The sequence below is a fragment of the Ruditapes philippinarum genome, unplaced genomic scaffold (genome assembly GCF_026571515.1).
Source record: "Ruditapes philippinarum isolate M1 unplaced genomic scaffold, ASM2657151v2 ctg2914_1_1_1_1, whole genome shotgun sequence".
In the NCBI taxonomy this organism is placed as follows: domain Eukaryota; kingdom Metazoa; phylum Mollusca; class Bivalvia; order Venerida; family Veneridae; genus Ruditapes; species Ruditapes philippinarum.
In genome coordinates, this window is record NW_026856295.1 from 126,271 (window position 1) to 141,066 (window position 14,796).

Consider the following 14,796-nt stretch of genomic DNA (forward strand, 5'->3'; position numbering starts at 1 on the left):
AGGTACAAGTAACTATATTTATGTATCGTTTTCACGTTTCATGTTTCACTGTTAAAATATTCGTATTTTTCTTTCTATAAACAAAATGTTTATGATTAATCCAAAGTTATTCTATTACAAAGGAGGTATTAAAGTTGATGACTGAAAAGATAATTTATTTTCGTTTGAGTTGACAAGGTGTTTCTGAATTAACGATCCCGAATTCCAGAATCCCCATTCTAGTTTATTTGTTTAAGGGAAAAGAAAATATTAAATGCTATTTGAATATGAATGATGTTAAACTATCAAATACACCTACACATGGTAACTTCAAAATTTCATGGTTTAAATATTTCTAAATACGGGGTTTCTATCATTCAGTCCAGGTAGAAGCTGCAAGACAGCAAGGATGTTGATATCGGAGCTTTATTTAGTAGTGATATTTGGAATTATAGGTTCGAGCTTCTGGTTTTTTTTATTTTTGCCTAGTCTTTTCCCACCGCTTTAGAAATGCTATAATTTTTCAATTTCACAAACTTTTATTTTTGGTGTCTTGTTGCATTGCTCTTAATTCAATATTAAACATTATTATAATGAATTTCTGAGGCATTATGTGCAGTTCTTAGGTGTGTATATATATGATCACATGTTTGAGTTTACAAGAATTTTTTTTATAAAAAACAAAACGTAAAACCTCACTTTGTTTCGATATTTTTATACTTCGCATCAGCAGATGTCAATTAAGTGCCGTGAAGTTGCCCCGTACTTCACTTCAGTGCTATTATATTTTTCTGGTCTTTCGGAACCATTGATGCCAGCCTTATTAAGTGTTGAGAATTGAGTACCGCTCAAGCCGGTGCTAGGGGGCGTGAGGGATTTGCACTTATTCCTTATCCCTCATGTACAGACTCAATCAAACCGAGTCTGCAATGTTCATGTTATTTTGTTGTGATTAATGCTTCCGAGGGATCACTTGGTTTCCAGATTTTTAAGTTACGTCGGGTGTGCGCTTTTTAATAAAAAATGTCCGTGCGCATGAAAATTGAGTAAAAAAAAAATCAGCTCTATAATCGAGGATAAAATTTTTTTCGATATTATTTTCTAATATTTTGGTTGTAATGCCCATGTTTCTGTACAGTGTTCTTATGAACTCATGAAAACCGCAGACAGACTGTTAAAGGGGCTCCACTGAGGTTATTAGCATGGCGGATCTTTTAATAACTGTTTGCGATTAATGCTCCATTTTGATGTATGTATAGGCCAATAACTTGTATGTAAAAGTTCAGATCATTCGCTCACTCTGTTTTTCCAGGATAATTATTCTTATAGTGAAAACTGTCCAAAAATTGAAAAGCGTTGCAACGCTTTTCACTCAAATCGGGCTAAGAATAGCATATAAGTAAAATTATTAATTCATTTCACAGTATATTGCTTTGCTATCTTGTGCAAATCGTTTTAAATACCCTAGCTGTTATATGTATGGAATTTAGATTTTAAGTTCGCGATTGTCTTGTTCTCTGCGAATATTTTTGAAATAATGGCCAAACAAAAATAAATATAAAAATAAAAAAATAACATTATGAATGAAATAAAATAAGAAAATAAAGACTGCTAACCAAAAACCACGATTGAGATTTTGCTGATTTTTTTTCTTTACATGCATGTATAGAAATGGTTTTTGTTTCATTTTGAATATATCTTGAGAAGAAAATCTTTCCGTACAGTTTAAATGCTGGTAAAGATTCATTATCAAATAATATTTTAAAATGATAAATAGATTAATATGTAAGTTGAATTATAAAATAAATTATAAAATAATTTATGCATTGAAATAAATATTAAATTAAAGAGGTATCAAATAATATACAAACTGGTTTATAGAATAATATGTTAACCCTGTTTAAAGATTGATATGTTAATTGAATTACAAACTAATTACATGTAGTAAAATGATACATGAATTGATATATTGTATTATTTGTAAAATGATTTATAGCTAAATATATAAATTGAATTATAGATATATCAAATAATATGTAAACTGATTTATAGATAAACATGTACATTATTTAAAGATTTATACATAAACTGATCTATAGATTAATATGTAAATTATATATAGAATAATACATAAACTGATCTGTAGATTAATATGTAAATTATATATAGAATAATACATAAACTGATCTGTAGATTAATATGTAAATTATATATAGAATAATACATAAACTGATCTGTAGATTAATATGTAAATTATATATAGAATAATACATAAACTGATCTGTAGATTAATATGTAAATTATATATAGAATAATACATAAACTGATCTGTAGATTAATATGTAAATTATATATAGAATAATACGTAAACTGATCTGTAGATTAATATGTAAATTATATATAGAATAATACGTAAACTGATCTATAGATTAATATGTAAATTATATATAGAATAATACATAAACTGATCTGTAGATTAATATGTAAATTATATATAGAATAATACATAAACTGATCTGTAGATTAATATGTAAATTATATATAGAATAATACATAAACTGATCTATAGATTAATATGTAAATTATATATAGAATAATACGTAAACTGATCTATAGATTAATATGTAAATTATATATAGAATAATACATAAACTGATCTATAGATTAATATGTAAATTATATATAGAATAATACGTAAACTGATCTATAGATTAATATGTAAATCGTTTATAGATTAACATGTCAACTGATCTATAGATTAATAAGTAATAAAAATTGTAGATTAATATGTAAACTGAACAACAAATTAATATGCACCATTTCACTCGAGCTAACTTCTCAGGGTTTTCAAAACTTCATGGCATCATCTTGACCCCATGGCAGTTGAGCCCTATACACCTATAACATCTCGTCCAGTTGTCTTACTTACTGTTTTCAAAGCTTTTTTCTTGACCATGCTATGGTATGTACTGTTAATACTACCAATGCTAGCGTTACAATAAGCGGACTTTGCCTGATTAACATTCAGCATATTCTTTTTCAGCGTGTACAGGGAGTCCGACACCACGTGCAGACAGTACAAGCTGTTACACGTGCCATAACCATCCCCTGCACGAGCCTTGCAATCATACACAAGTTTGCTCACCTAAACAGGTAAAATAACGTCATTTTCTTTTATCTTTTTTTTCTTCAAATATAAAGATATTGCCAGGAATTTGGTCGTTTCCGTTAATCAGTCAGTAAATATGATACAAAAACAATATATTCTATCATGAATTTAAAAAAATACAGTGAGTTTCATATAGTGTGATATAAATTATATCTCACTGATGACGTATGATGTTTTTATTTCAGGGTGTGTGCATTACACAAGTTTCATTTACAGAGGATGATACATGGGTAACTAGAGCTTGTGCTAGAATTACGGTAAGTTTGAGAAAGTCTTTTATTCTATCTTATTACATTTTTCAAAATCATCCTTGTCATCATTTTCATCGTCAATATTATCATCAACACCATTATCGTCACCATTAAATACAGCTTTTATTTTTATTTACTTTGGTGCGTAATATATTTCTAAAATTCATGACATATTTGTTAGCCATGATAAATTTGCGTAAAACTATTTTTTTTGTTTTTCTAACATCGTTTTAATTTATCAGATAATTAAAGGAAAAACAGCACCAACAATAACAGCAGCACATGAAATCAAATTTTGTTACCATTAGTGATAATCGTGCAAGTCATGTGTTTGCTTACAGTTATGCGCCAACTCCGAAGAAAACAACGCTGACGAATGTTATTGGGAAGACCCGCTGTCTTATGGTTTCGAGGGGAAATGTTCGTTTTGCTGTAGCGGTGACAATTGTAACTACAACCATCTACCTGAAAATCTAGCAACAAAATTGCAAGACGACAACGATGACGAAGGTAAGGGCAAAATCAATCATTCGGAACTGCCTCGGCTATTAACTATAATAATCACGTGACTTTTTGTGTTCCGCGTTCATAATTATCCGAAGACTGACGGAAAGGGCCAAGTAGTTGCGATTGCCAATCAATCAGAACAATCGCAACATTTCGGCCCTTTCCGTCAGTCTTCGGATAATTATGATAGCCGAGGACGCAGAACACAAAAAGTCACGTGAGCAATTCTAAAGGGTAGACAGACTCTCGCATAGACATGCATTATGAGAAATTGCCCCTAATCCTAAAATTGAGCAGAAAGAACCAAACTAGGCTCTCCTGTGCCTCTTGATAGCCTTGTGAATTGAAAATCTACTCGAGTCAAATACAGATCCCATTCCTGATCAGTATTCTCCTATAATAACTAATTGTATGACTGTATTTACCCAAATAATTTTAACAGTGTAATATATCCCTGATATCAATATAATACTGATGTGTATCTTATATTTGGTTACAGGTTATAAAAACCCACCGCCACCACCTAAACCTGGCGGCCGAACACCAGGTGGAACTACAAAGCCTAAACATGGCGGCCGTACACCAGGTGGAACTACAAAGCCTAAACATGGCGGCCGTACACCAGGTGGAACCACAAAACCTAAACATGGCGGTCCTAAACCAGGTGGAACAACCAAACCTAAGCCAGGTGGAACCACAAAGCCTAAACCCGGCGGTTCTAAACCAGGTGGGACCACAAAACCTAGGCCAGGTGGAACCACAAAGCCTAGGCCAGGTGGAACCACAAAGCCTAGGCCAGGCGGAACCACAAAGCCTAAACCCGGCGGTTCAAAACCAGGCGGAAATACAGGACCTAAACGCACAAATCCACCCAGAACTAATCCACCGAAAACCCAACCTCCACGAACGCAACCACCGAAAACCCAACCTCCACCAACGCAACCTCCAAAGACCCAACCTCCACAAACGCAACCACCGCAGACGCAACCTCCCCAAACGCAACCACCAAGGACAAACGGCCCTACGCGACATCCTGGCGGACAAAGTCATTCCGGTGGCCACAGTCATGGTGCTGGTGGTGGCTCACATGGCAGCGGGGGTTCTGGAAACAATCACGGTCATAGTGGGGGCAATAGTGGGCAAGGTGGACCGTGTCATACACACGCTGGACAAGGTTGCTGCATGAATCATGGCGGTATGTCATATGACATAGATGTCAAGATACATATTGGCAGAGGTCAGTCCGGTGGTAAATATTCTGCTCATAGCGGAAGTGGGACACAGCAGAATCAGAACAATTCCAATTCCACTGTCATGCCATTGACGTCATCAACAGGTAAAGTTATTTTGATTATGAATAATAATGTTTTTCTTATGACCTTAAGTAATAAAAGTATCTCATTTCAGTTTGATACCACAAATATGTTTGTGTAGTGTTAAATATTCACACGTTCGTTAAACATCGGCGTACTTTTCGCTACTTTCCGTGTCTTTAGAAAAAGCCATCATCAGATGTATCCATATTTTACAATACATGTATATATTTTGACCGACAATCACATGGCATCATTTACCATCGTACATCTTAAGTAAAACTATTGTGTTCTAATATATGTTTATATTGAATGAGTGTACGTTGCATATTAAATTTGGAAAAAATTATCTTGTTATTTTGGTATCTCATATTATAATTATATTGAACAAATTCAATTTTACAGTAATGAAGCAAATGCTACTTATTCAGTATTGTACTTAAACCCATTTACAAATTCAGTACGTAACCCACACCCATTAACAAACTCAGTATTGTACCTACACAAATTAACAAATTCAATATTGTACAAACACCCATTTATAAATTCAGTCTTAAACATACACCCATTCGCAAATTCAGTTTTATACCTACACCCATTAATAATCTCAGTATTGTACTTTCACCCATTAACAAAATCATTATTGTACCTACACCCATGAAAAAATTCGGTATTGTACAAACACCCAATAATAAATTCAGAATTAATCATACACCCATTTACAAATTCGATATTGTACCTACACCCATTAACAAACACAGTATTGTACCTCCACCCATTAACACATTCATTATTGTACCTACACCAATTAAAAAATTCAGTATTGTACATATACCCATTAACAAATTCAGTATTGTACAAACACCTAATAACAAATTCAGACTTATACATACACACACCAACAAATTCAGTATTGTACCTAAACCCATTAACAAAAAGAAATTAATTCAGTGTTGTACCCACACCCATTAAATATTCTGCATGTTTTACATTGTTTATTACAGCACCACCAGCGACTGCTACAAGTACCCAAAAACCAACAACAAAAACAGCCGCGCCTACCAGCACAGCCGCGCATACCAGCACAGCCGCGCCTACTAGCACAGCCGCGCCTACTAGTAGCACCCCTGTTCCAACATCACTAACTTCCACACTTCCACCAATCACGGCAACAAGCAAAATCACCCCCAAGAAATTAACAGTTCATCAGACGACAATGACACCGTCAACTTCCACAAGCACCACAAATCTGCCTCCACCCAGCGCCACATCATCCGGGGCTCCTCCTGTCTCTTCTACTAAATCGGGATTTACTCTCGCACCCAGAACTCAACCCCCGACAACAAAACCTACTACAACGACTACGGCAACCACCACCACGCCAACAACAACAACAACAACAACCACGCCAACAACAACAACAACCACGCCTACAACAACAACTACTCATTCAACTACTAAAACAATAACGACTCCAGTCAGCACAATGCCGACGACGACTGACCCACGTAAGTTATTATTTCAGTCGTTTATTTTCAAAATGGCCTCGGTCATTATAGTTAATTTAAATATGCATAATATTAAATCTGGTGCAATTTCGGTATAATTCAACAATTCCGTGTCTCGATTAAGTTGAGAAACTCTATTTAGCATGATTCTTTACCTAAACGAGTTAAAGCGTTTAAAGACTTTTCTTTTTCTGGAGTCCCTTTAACATCAAGTTTAATGATTAAAATTGCATGCCCCGCAATATGTCGGTCCAAATCGCTATCACCGCCGTATGACTTTTAGAAAATACTTCTTTTTGCTAAAAACAGAATAAGTTATTTAACCTAATAAGTGTTTTTATTTTCAGCATATATTTGCTATGTCTGCAAAGATCCCCAATGTTCTAAACAAGAGTTGAATATATGTGCGAAGGATTCTCAGTTCTGTATGACAACAGTAACGCAGCTTGCTGATGGTACCAGGGTCTTCAACAAGGGGTAAGTGGAACGGTAATTTCAGACATCTTTTTAATACATTTTTGTACTTTGGGTTTTTAATGGATACGATTTTATCAAATGCTTTTTCATGTTTAAAACTGATACATGTACTAGTATTATTCCAATCGAAACTTTTCGGCACTTTCCGTCATACATCGGTAAAATGATTTAGTATTTGTCCGTATTTTTCGCTACTTATGCGAATTTCTTTGATTTACAGGTGCGTGAAAGAAACACAATGTGAAAGTCAATGGTGGCAGAAAACTGCCGGAAGTTCCGAATGTATGTCCGGTATAATTGACGACAGTCCATCCGGTCCCCCTAACATGCCGATGAAGTGTAGTTACTGTTGTAAAGATACACTGTGCAATGAATACGTAAAACCCAAAAGTCCATCATCCTACTATATTGGAAAAGCTCTTCCTAAAGTTTCCGGTCGGTAAAGCATGCGCATGCGTGTAACGACATTGTGTTACGTGTTGAATTTTGAAAAGTGATATACAATATAATCTGCTTACTCCCGAGAGAATAGAAGTAATCTCCGTAAAAAATGAGTATGATATAAGTCACTTTATTAGAAATGTACACCATCAGACTTTTATTTGACCTAGTTGACCTTGTTAAGATATCACGAAATGAAATATTGTTGAAATTATGATAATTATAGGTCGTATTAACGAATTCCTTTCTCTGTGTTATTCAGAATACCAGCTCAGGTCTATATTTCTATATATAATCTGTATGAAATATAAAATTCATGTTCTGATCATAACAGTCTTTATAAACGTATCATTGTTTGTTATTAGTTCCCCTTTTGATCTTCCAAAATGACCTTCACGCCGAAAAGGTCGAAAACTAAACATAAATTATAGTGCGTCCATCTTAATATGACAAATATACAAGTAGAAACAATTAAGCGTTCTCAATTCCTCATCAGTATGGTATAAACAGTTTTTATGTGTTTTCTTGCATATTGTGTTCACTCTAATTTAATGAATATCATTTATATGACCTTTGTAAATTGTAAAGCATACGTGTACACTTTCTTGATTTATCTCTACCACTCAAAATTCATGAAGACATATTTAAAACTGTTAAATAGAAATTCTTTAAACTTGGAATGTTGTTAGAATATAACGACAAAAATGTCTTAAGCTGAAACAGTTGGGTAGCATCGCTCTCATTTTTGAGTTATCTGCCTTTGGATAAGAATTTCATGTATTTACTTATTTGATGTTATTTCAAGGGTAGATAACTTATACATACGTTTCTTCTGGATTGTACTTTTCTTCTTATTGTTCATCATAATACATAATAACATTCAATTCCATAAATGATTTCTGTCACAAATTTTCAGTTTGAATAAAAGGACTTTAAAAAAATAGGCCATTTTTCAGAAAAAATAGCAAAGGTTTAGAAAAAAAAGGAAAAAAACCGCAATTTATTCGTTCTTGAAATTTTGCACAATAACTCAAACCGAAGTAAGCTACAGGAAAGACAAAAAAGATACTGATTACTTTCATTGTGAATAATCTGCCCTTGAATTAAGCAAAAACAATCCATTTCAAAACACAAAAACGAGAAAGGTGCTCCCTAATTTTTTCCGTTTGAAATGTTTCTATCAACATGTAAAGTTTAAAGAAATTTTATTGAACAGGAATTGAATTGCGCGGTTTCTTAATTTAACCCATGGAAAACCAATACTGAGTAGTTAATTTTCACGATTTCGAGAAAAAAGCATGACTTTATCCATATAGCCGACAGGTAAACTGGCAAGAATCTTGCCCATTAAAAATTGACTCTGTTATTTCAAATTAATTTGTTCAAAATACTTCAAAGGTGTTTTTCAAACAAAAATCAACAATTTGTTTAACTTTCACGGATAACGGTATTTTGATACTTCTTCTAATGCCTATCTGTAAAAACCGGTTTGATTGCATGCCTAAAATAGCTTTCCCGGGAAATCCAAATTATAAAGAAGGCGAGTCAGAATTCTGCAGAAGAAATAAGTAGATCTTCTGCACTTTAGTCAGATTGAGTTTTATACGCAATATAAACATATCAATAAATCACATAAACACATGCCTATTAATTTCATAAACACATATAACTTAATCACATAAACACATACTAATTAATGAATTATGTTTTATTTTTTAAAAATACAATAATACAAAATCGTGAAAACGAGACACTATAAATAGCACAGATCACCAGGTATATCTCTTCTTTGTCATCCGGAAAAATTCTTCATTATATCGTCTAAAATGAGCCTTCAATTTGTAATAATCTGTGTTCCGTAACTTCGGATGCTCTCTTCCTTTTCCGGAACCCAGGCATTTAGGGATTCCGGTCACGTTTAAGCAAGGAAACCCCTTCTGTTTATCAAATACAAATTTGTCTTTTGTTATATAGTGCTGTATTCCAAGGAAAGATTCTGTTTTGGCTAAAGCTTGCATTGGTTTCTTCACAAACTGGTCACTGTCTAAAATTAGTATCTGGGATAATTTAAAATACCTCAACCAGTTTCTTAGAATGCTACTATATTTAGAAAATCGAATAAACACACTGTAGGGATTAACAGGACCACCGCGTGTGAATACAACATCCTCAAAATTTTTACCTCGCAATCGTTTTGGATGGGAATTTTTCATCTGGAATGTATATAAAATACCATTTGATTACAATAATGACACATCTATAAGGAAAATGATAAAATCATATCAATTTGGATAGATGTTCAACAGAAACCTGATCTTGATGTAGCATACTAGATATAGGTTAATCAGTTGATTGGACAATACCAACAGTAATGTCAATTCAACAACTATTTAATCAATATCAGTGACGCATGAGGAGGGTAGGCGTGGGTATCTTGCAAGGAATATAAACATAATTATGACTGGTTTAGTGTTAAAGGAATATATCCGGTTATTTTTTATTTGAAATTATACTTAAACTTCTCGTCATATACATGAACTTAATTGCAATGTTTACGTCTGTACAGGGTTTAATTTAATTAATTCATTATTCAAATGTTTTGCCACAATGGATTTTATTCCATTATTCATGCCTTGTAGTCTTGGAAATAACATTATTCTACTTGCTAAAGAATTTAAAGTATTGTATTATTCAAATGCATGAGTATAGGTGTCACGGTTCAGAACTGTTCACTATTAAGGTGAGAAGATGTGTAAGCTGCCGGATAGCTCAGTCGGTAGGGCCGCGGAACGGCATTCCAAGGGTCCCGGGTTCGAGTCCCGGTCAGTCTGCACATTTTTCTCACCCTGTGACATTTGGCGCCCAACGGGGGACCGTGATAGTATAAGCTCCGAGTCCAATTTCACATTGTGCTCTGTATCCACTATAAATTCGAGGACGAATTTCAATACATTTGGGGAGTATGTCACGGTTCAGAACTGTTCACTATTTAGGGGAGATGTGTAAGCGGCTCAGTCGGTAGAGCCGCGGTACGGTATTTCGAGGGTCCCGGGTTCGAGTCCCGGTCAGGCTGCACTTGTTTCTCACCCTGTGACATAGGGATAGAATTTCTCCAATTTCTACAATGAGGATTATTATTTTATTCACATTCGTGAACATCTTATAGTGATTATAATGAGAGAATCGCTCCTTACCTGTAGAAAATGTGAAACGGCCCTGTCAATGGGATTTCGGACTAAGAGAATAAGCTTGATGTTTTTATTCATGCTATGAATACGTTTTGGAGCCAATGAGTTTGGAAAATATTGTGGCGCCTTTTCTATTGTCGTCTGATTTGATGTACTGCACGTCATCTGCTGTTTGTACCATTTTAAGCTCTTAGAATACCTCGACGAAAAGAACAACGTCGATCGAACGTTTAAAGACATTGCGACTTGGGGATTTATAGTGAGAAATGTTGAAAAAGCTTCCGTCCCTGCCTTCATTACACCTGTAATGACAAGAAAATGTTAAGTGTAGACATAGTCATTCTTGAAATTTTCGAATTTTCGTAGGTTAACAACAATGCTGTAATCAAAGTTTCATCAAGCATAGGCTTCTATAGCTTTCTGGTCATTCCAGCGTTTACAGTTGTATGCACATTGGCTAAATGGTTATCAAATTGCTACGCTGGGATAATACACAGTCACTGGTTGACCTGGTTTACACAAAAGAGCCCTTGCTTAAATCTGGAAATATTCATTGGTTTACCTGTATTCTACAAGTATAACTTTGAATTTGTAGTCAAAGTTGAAACTAAATCACTGTCAAAATGATAAAATTGACTTAACAAATTACAAAATTACATATTATCTTGATTTCTATGGATTTCCTTTTATTGTTTGTACAACAATTTTAGAAAGAAAATGTTAACGAATTGTAGACAGAGGTCAGTCACGTAACTGCAATGAAAGTGAAGGTGAACGAGAAATTGTTTCTTGACAGAGCAAAAAGGCTGAAAACTATTAGATGTTGCCAATATTAACATTTTTGATACATTTTCAAATTCAATGTATTCATGCCTTAAACTCACCAATAATGATAGCGTTTGGCATCCTATGTGAGCACTTCCGGTTTATTGCCAACATGTCCTTCCGACCTAACATTTTGAACTTCCGTCTTCCCCTCTCTGTCAAATCACGATTAACTAAAATAGACTAGAAATGAAAGTAAAAATGCAAATGTCTCTACCTGTAATTCCGTAAAAAAATAAGACAAATGTATATATTAACCAAAAGAACAAAATATCAAAGGCACACATAAGAAATCAAAATAATGTTTATTGTTTCAACAAGATGATTTTTTGAGGAGAGGAAATTAAGTTTCAACTGGAATGTTCATGATTTTAATAAGGCGGTTTCTAGTTTTAACAGAGAAGCTTTGGTTGATTTCAAAACAATTTGTTTAGTTTCAGCAACGACTTTTTTTTCAACAAATAGATTTAATAGTTTGACGACAGATTTTTGTTATTGCAACAAAGATGTTGAGTTTCAGCAAGGGTGGTAGTTAATTCCATATTTTTATGATGCCAATGTTTTACCAATGTTTTAGAGTTTCAACAAGCATATCCATTGCCCTAACAAATAAGTTTTACCGTCTCAACAGTAATGTTGCAATTTTGACTAAGATGTTAATAGCTTAATTACATGTACTTTTTTTCTCAGCTTCAACAAATGTGTTTGTAGTTTCAGAAAAGTTGTTCACACAATAAATATCTGGACAGTTTCATCAGATTTGTTTAAAGTTTTCATCACCGTTGTTTATAAGTTTCTTCAAAGTTATTTATAGTTAATCGAATAAAGTTTATACTTTCATCAAAGTTGTTTATACTTTCATTAAAAATGTTAATAGTTTTATCAAGGTTGTTCAAAGTTTCATTAAAGTTGTTCATTGTTTGTAACAAAGATATTTAAGTTTCATCAAATTTGTTCATAATGTTTCACAAAGCTGTAAATAGTTTCATCAAAGTTCATCATAACTTTAAACCATAGCTTTAAACAAACGTGCTTATAGTTTGTAACAAAGGTTCTTTAAAGAATTTAACAAAGTTGTTTATAGTATCCAGATATTTACCTTTAGACGCTCGTTTGCCAGCTCTGGTATTGTCTAAGGTTCCATCTGGTACATGTATGCTTTGTCTGATGTTGCTGGTAAGGTTAGATTTTAATAAACTTGTAAGACTACTATGTACGTCTGAAATGAAAAGATTATTATGTGAATTATCATATGAATTATCAAGTAAATAATAATATGAATTATAATGTAAATATCATAAGAATTATCGTTTACTTTATTATTTGAATTATCATATTAGTCATCATGTAAATAATAATATGAGTTATAATGTAAAATATAGTAAGAATAATCGTGTACTTTATTATGTGAATTATAAGGTATATGTATTTTAATATTTTAAGATATCATATATGTCGGTGTTCTCTCTTTTTTTTGTGAACTATAGTTGATTATAATAAACATTTTCATTCAGAAACACGATCATTTCTTACTGTTGTATATATAGTTTTACATTCGATGTATATAGTTTTTTTACATTCAAATCTTATCTATTCTATGTGCCTTTAAATGAGTAAATTAAAAAAAACACTTATATAATCGTTAATGACTAAAACGTATGAATAATTAAGAACATACATGTTTGCATTTTAAAGCTTGGAACGAAGAGACATATTAGGATCAAGGCTGCGACAAAGAACAAAGATCCTGGTGCACGTGTTGAAATCGTCTTTATCCAGCTCACTCTGAAATACAAAAATAAAACAATCATGAATCAACAAATAGTGAAAATATTATTACCTCCGCGTTTGTTATAACAACCGAAGTACGAAATAAGACAATAGTCCAGAAATATGACTCTTATAACACCAAGGTAAAAAAGTGGAAAACGTCGACTGATGGACGGTAATGTCATATAGCAATAATGGCGGTGATGAAAATAACCTTAAAGAGGATGAAAACGGTAACGATGGTGATACTTGTGATGATTACGATTATGGTGATGATTATGAAGACGACGATGAAAACTTGAAACGTTGGCGACTATGGTGCTTGCAGAATTGATGATGATGATATTGATGATAATAATGATTAAGATGCTATTTACGACGACAAAAAAACCCAAAAAAACACGACGAATTCATGGCTATAAAAGGAATCAAGAAATATGGCAATGCTATGAAATCAGGTTATCAAGTATCACTTCCTTAGAGGGTTTTGATTTAGTTGGAATACAAATACAAGCAGCGCATTATGTAACTATGTTGAATTTTTAATTTTAATAATTATTAAATAAACAAAAGAAATAACAAGCATTTTGTAATAACAGCAGATGAAAATATAACATTATAATAATATTAATAATATTACTATATCTTAGGGGCCTTAAGGCAATCCCAAAGCTTTAAGTTTCATTGAATCATCTCATTCCATTCCATTCATTCTAACCTCTACTTATTGACTGGAGACCTTTTTCTATCTTCAGTAATAGTAACATTGACCCTAGGGGTCTAATGTTTCCTCTCCTTTGAAGATTTATTAGATTTCAAATTGTACAGTTTGCGATATTTTTTAAATTTGTAATTAAAATTAAGTGAACATAAGTTAAATAAAAAACAACTTACCCACCTTTCCATGTTGAATATAAATTCCAGCACCAAGTCATTTTGATATATTTACCATTTTTATACGATTTTAAGTCATTTTAAACATTTTAAATCGGACTGCTTTTACACTTTGATAATAAAATATACTCTATAATATTTGTTTACTTTACTTTGTTACACATATATTTTTAGTATCTTTTTTCTCTCTTCAAATTTATAGTTGTTAGAAAAAAATTGTTTTGTTTATTTATTGTTTATAGATATAGAATTTCTCAATGCGTTATACATAGAATGTCTTAGGGCGCGTTTGATATTTTTATCGGTTGAAATACAAAAATAATGTCCTTAGGGGAAATAACTCTTAATTGCCTTTAATTATCTGATATAAAATTGTACTTTGTTAATTTGTGGTCAACTTTAGATATGGAAATTATTAATTTAAAAGGTTCAAGTCGTGTGAAGTGTTCCCACATGTAGTGACATCTATTTCTC

The 14,796-nt window shown here is 32.9% G+C and overlaps 2 protein-coding genes across 2 annotated transcripts; one reads left to right on the top strand and one right to left on the bottom strand.

The window, feature by feature from the left end:
* Positions 1 to 283: 283 nt before the first annotated feature.
* Positions 284 to 7,943, top strand: LOC132746119 (mucin-2-like). The gene is made up of 8 exons (XM_060735190.1): positions 284 to 434; positions 3,023 to 3,132; positions 3,334 to 3,405; positions 3,741 to 3,909; positions 4,406 to 5,242; positions 6,224 to 6,727; positions 7,075 to 7,204; positions 7,425 to 7,943. The coding sequence occupies exons 1-8, from the start codon at positions 389 to 391 to the stop codon at positions 7,645 to 7,647; spliced, it is 2,091 nt and encodes a 696-aa protein (XP_060591173.1). The 5' UTR covers positions 284 to 388; the 3' UTR covers positions 7,648 to 7,943.
* A 1,392-nt stretch (positions 7,944 to 9,335) lies between these two features.
* LOC132746111 (heparan sulfate glucosamine 3-O-sulfotransferase 1-like) lies at positions 9,336 to 13,789 on the bottom strand. The gene is made up of 5 exons (XM_060735180.1): positions 13,337 to 13,789; positions 12,758 to 12,877; positions 11,718 to 11,831; positions 10,840 to 11,135; positions 9,336 to 9,858 (listed from the first exon to the last, which is right to left on the bottom strand). The coding sequence occupies exons 1-5, from the start codon at positions 13,467 to 13,469 to the stop codon at positions 9,415 to 9,417; spliced, it is 1,107 nt and encodes a 368-aa protein (XP_060591163.1). The 5' UTR covers positions 13,470 to 13,789; the 3' UTR covers positions 9,336 to 9,414.
* Between the last annotated feature and the right edge of the window lie 1,007 nt (positions 13,790 to 14,796).

Coding starts and splice junctions, on each gene's coding strand:
- LOC132746119 (XM_060735190.1), top strand. CDS start 389: ATGTTGATATCGGAGCTTTATTTAGTAGTGATATTTGGAATTATAG. Junction 5,243..6,223: donor GCCATTGACGTCATCAACAG/GTAAAGTTATTT, acceptor TGTTTATTACAG/CACCACCAGCGACTGCTACA. Junction 7,205..7,424: donor ACCAGGGTCTTCAACAAGGG/GTAAGTGGAACG, acceptor TTTGATTTACAG/GTGCGTGAAAGAAACACAAT.
- LOC132746111 (XM_060735180.1), bottom strand. CDS start 13,469: ATGATTGTTTTATTTTTGTATTTCAGAGTGAGCTGGATAAAGACGATT. Junction 12,878..13,336: donor AAGCTTTAAAATGCAAACAT/GTATGTTCTTAA, acceptor TTTTCATTTCAG/ACGTACATAGTAGTCTTACA. Junction 11,136..11,717: donor GCCAAACGCTATCATTATTG/GTGAGTTTAAGG, acceptor TTGTCATTACAG/GTGTAATGAAGGCAGGGACG.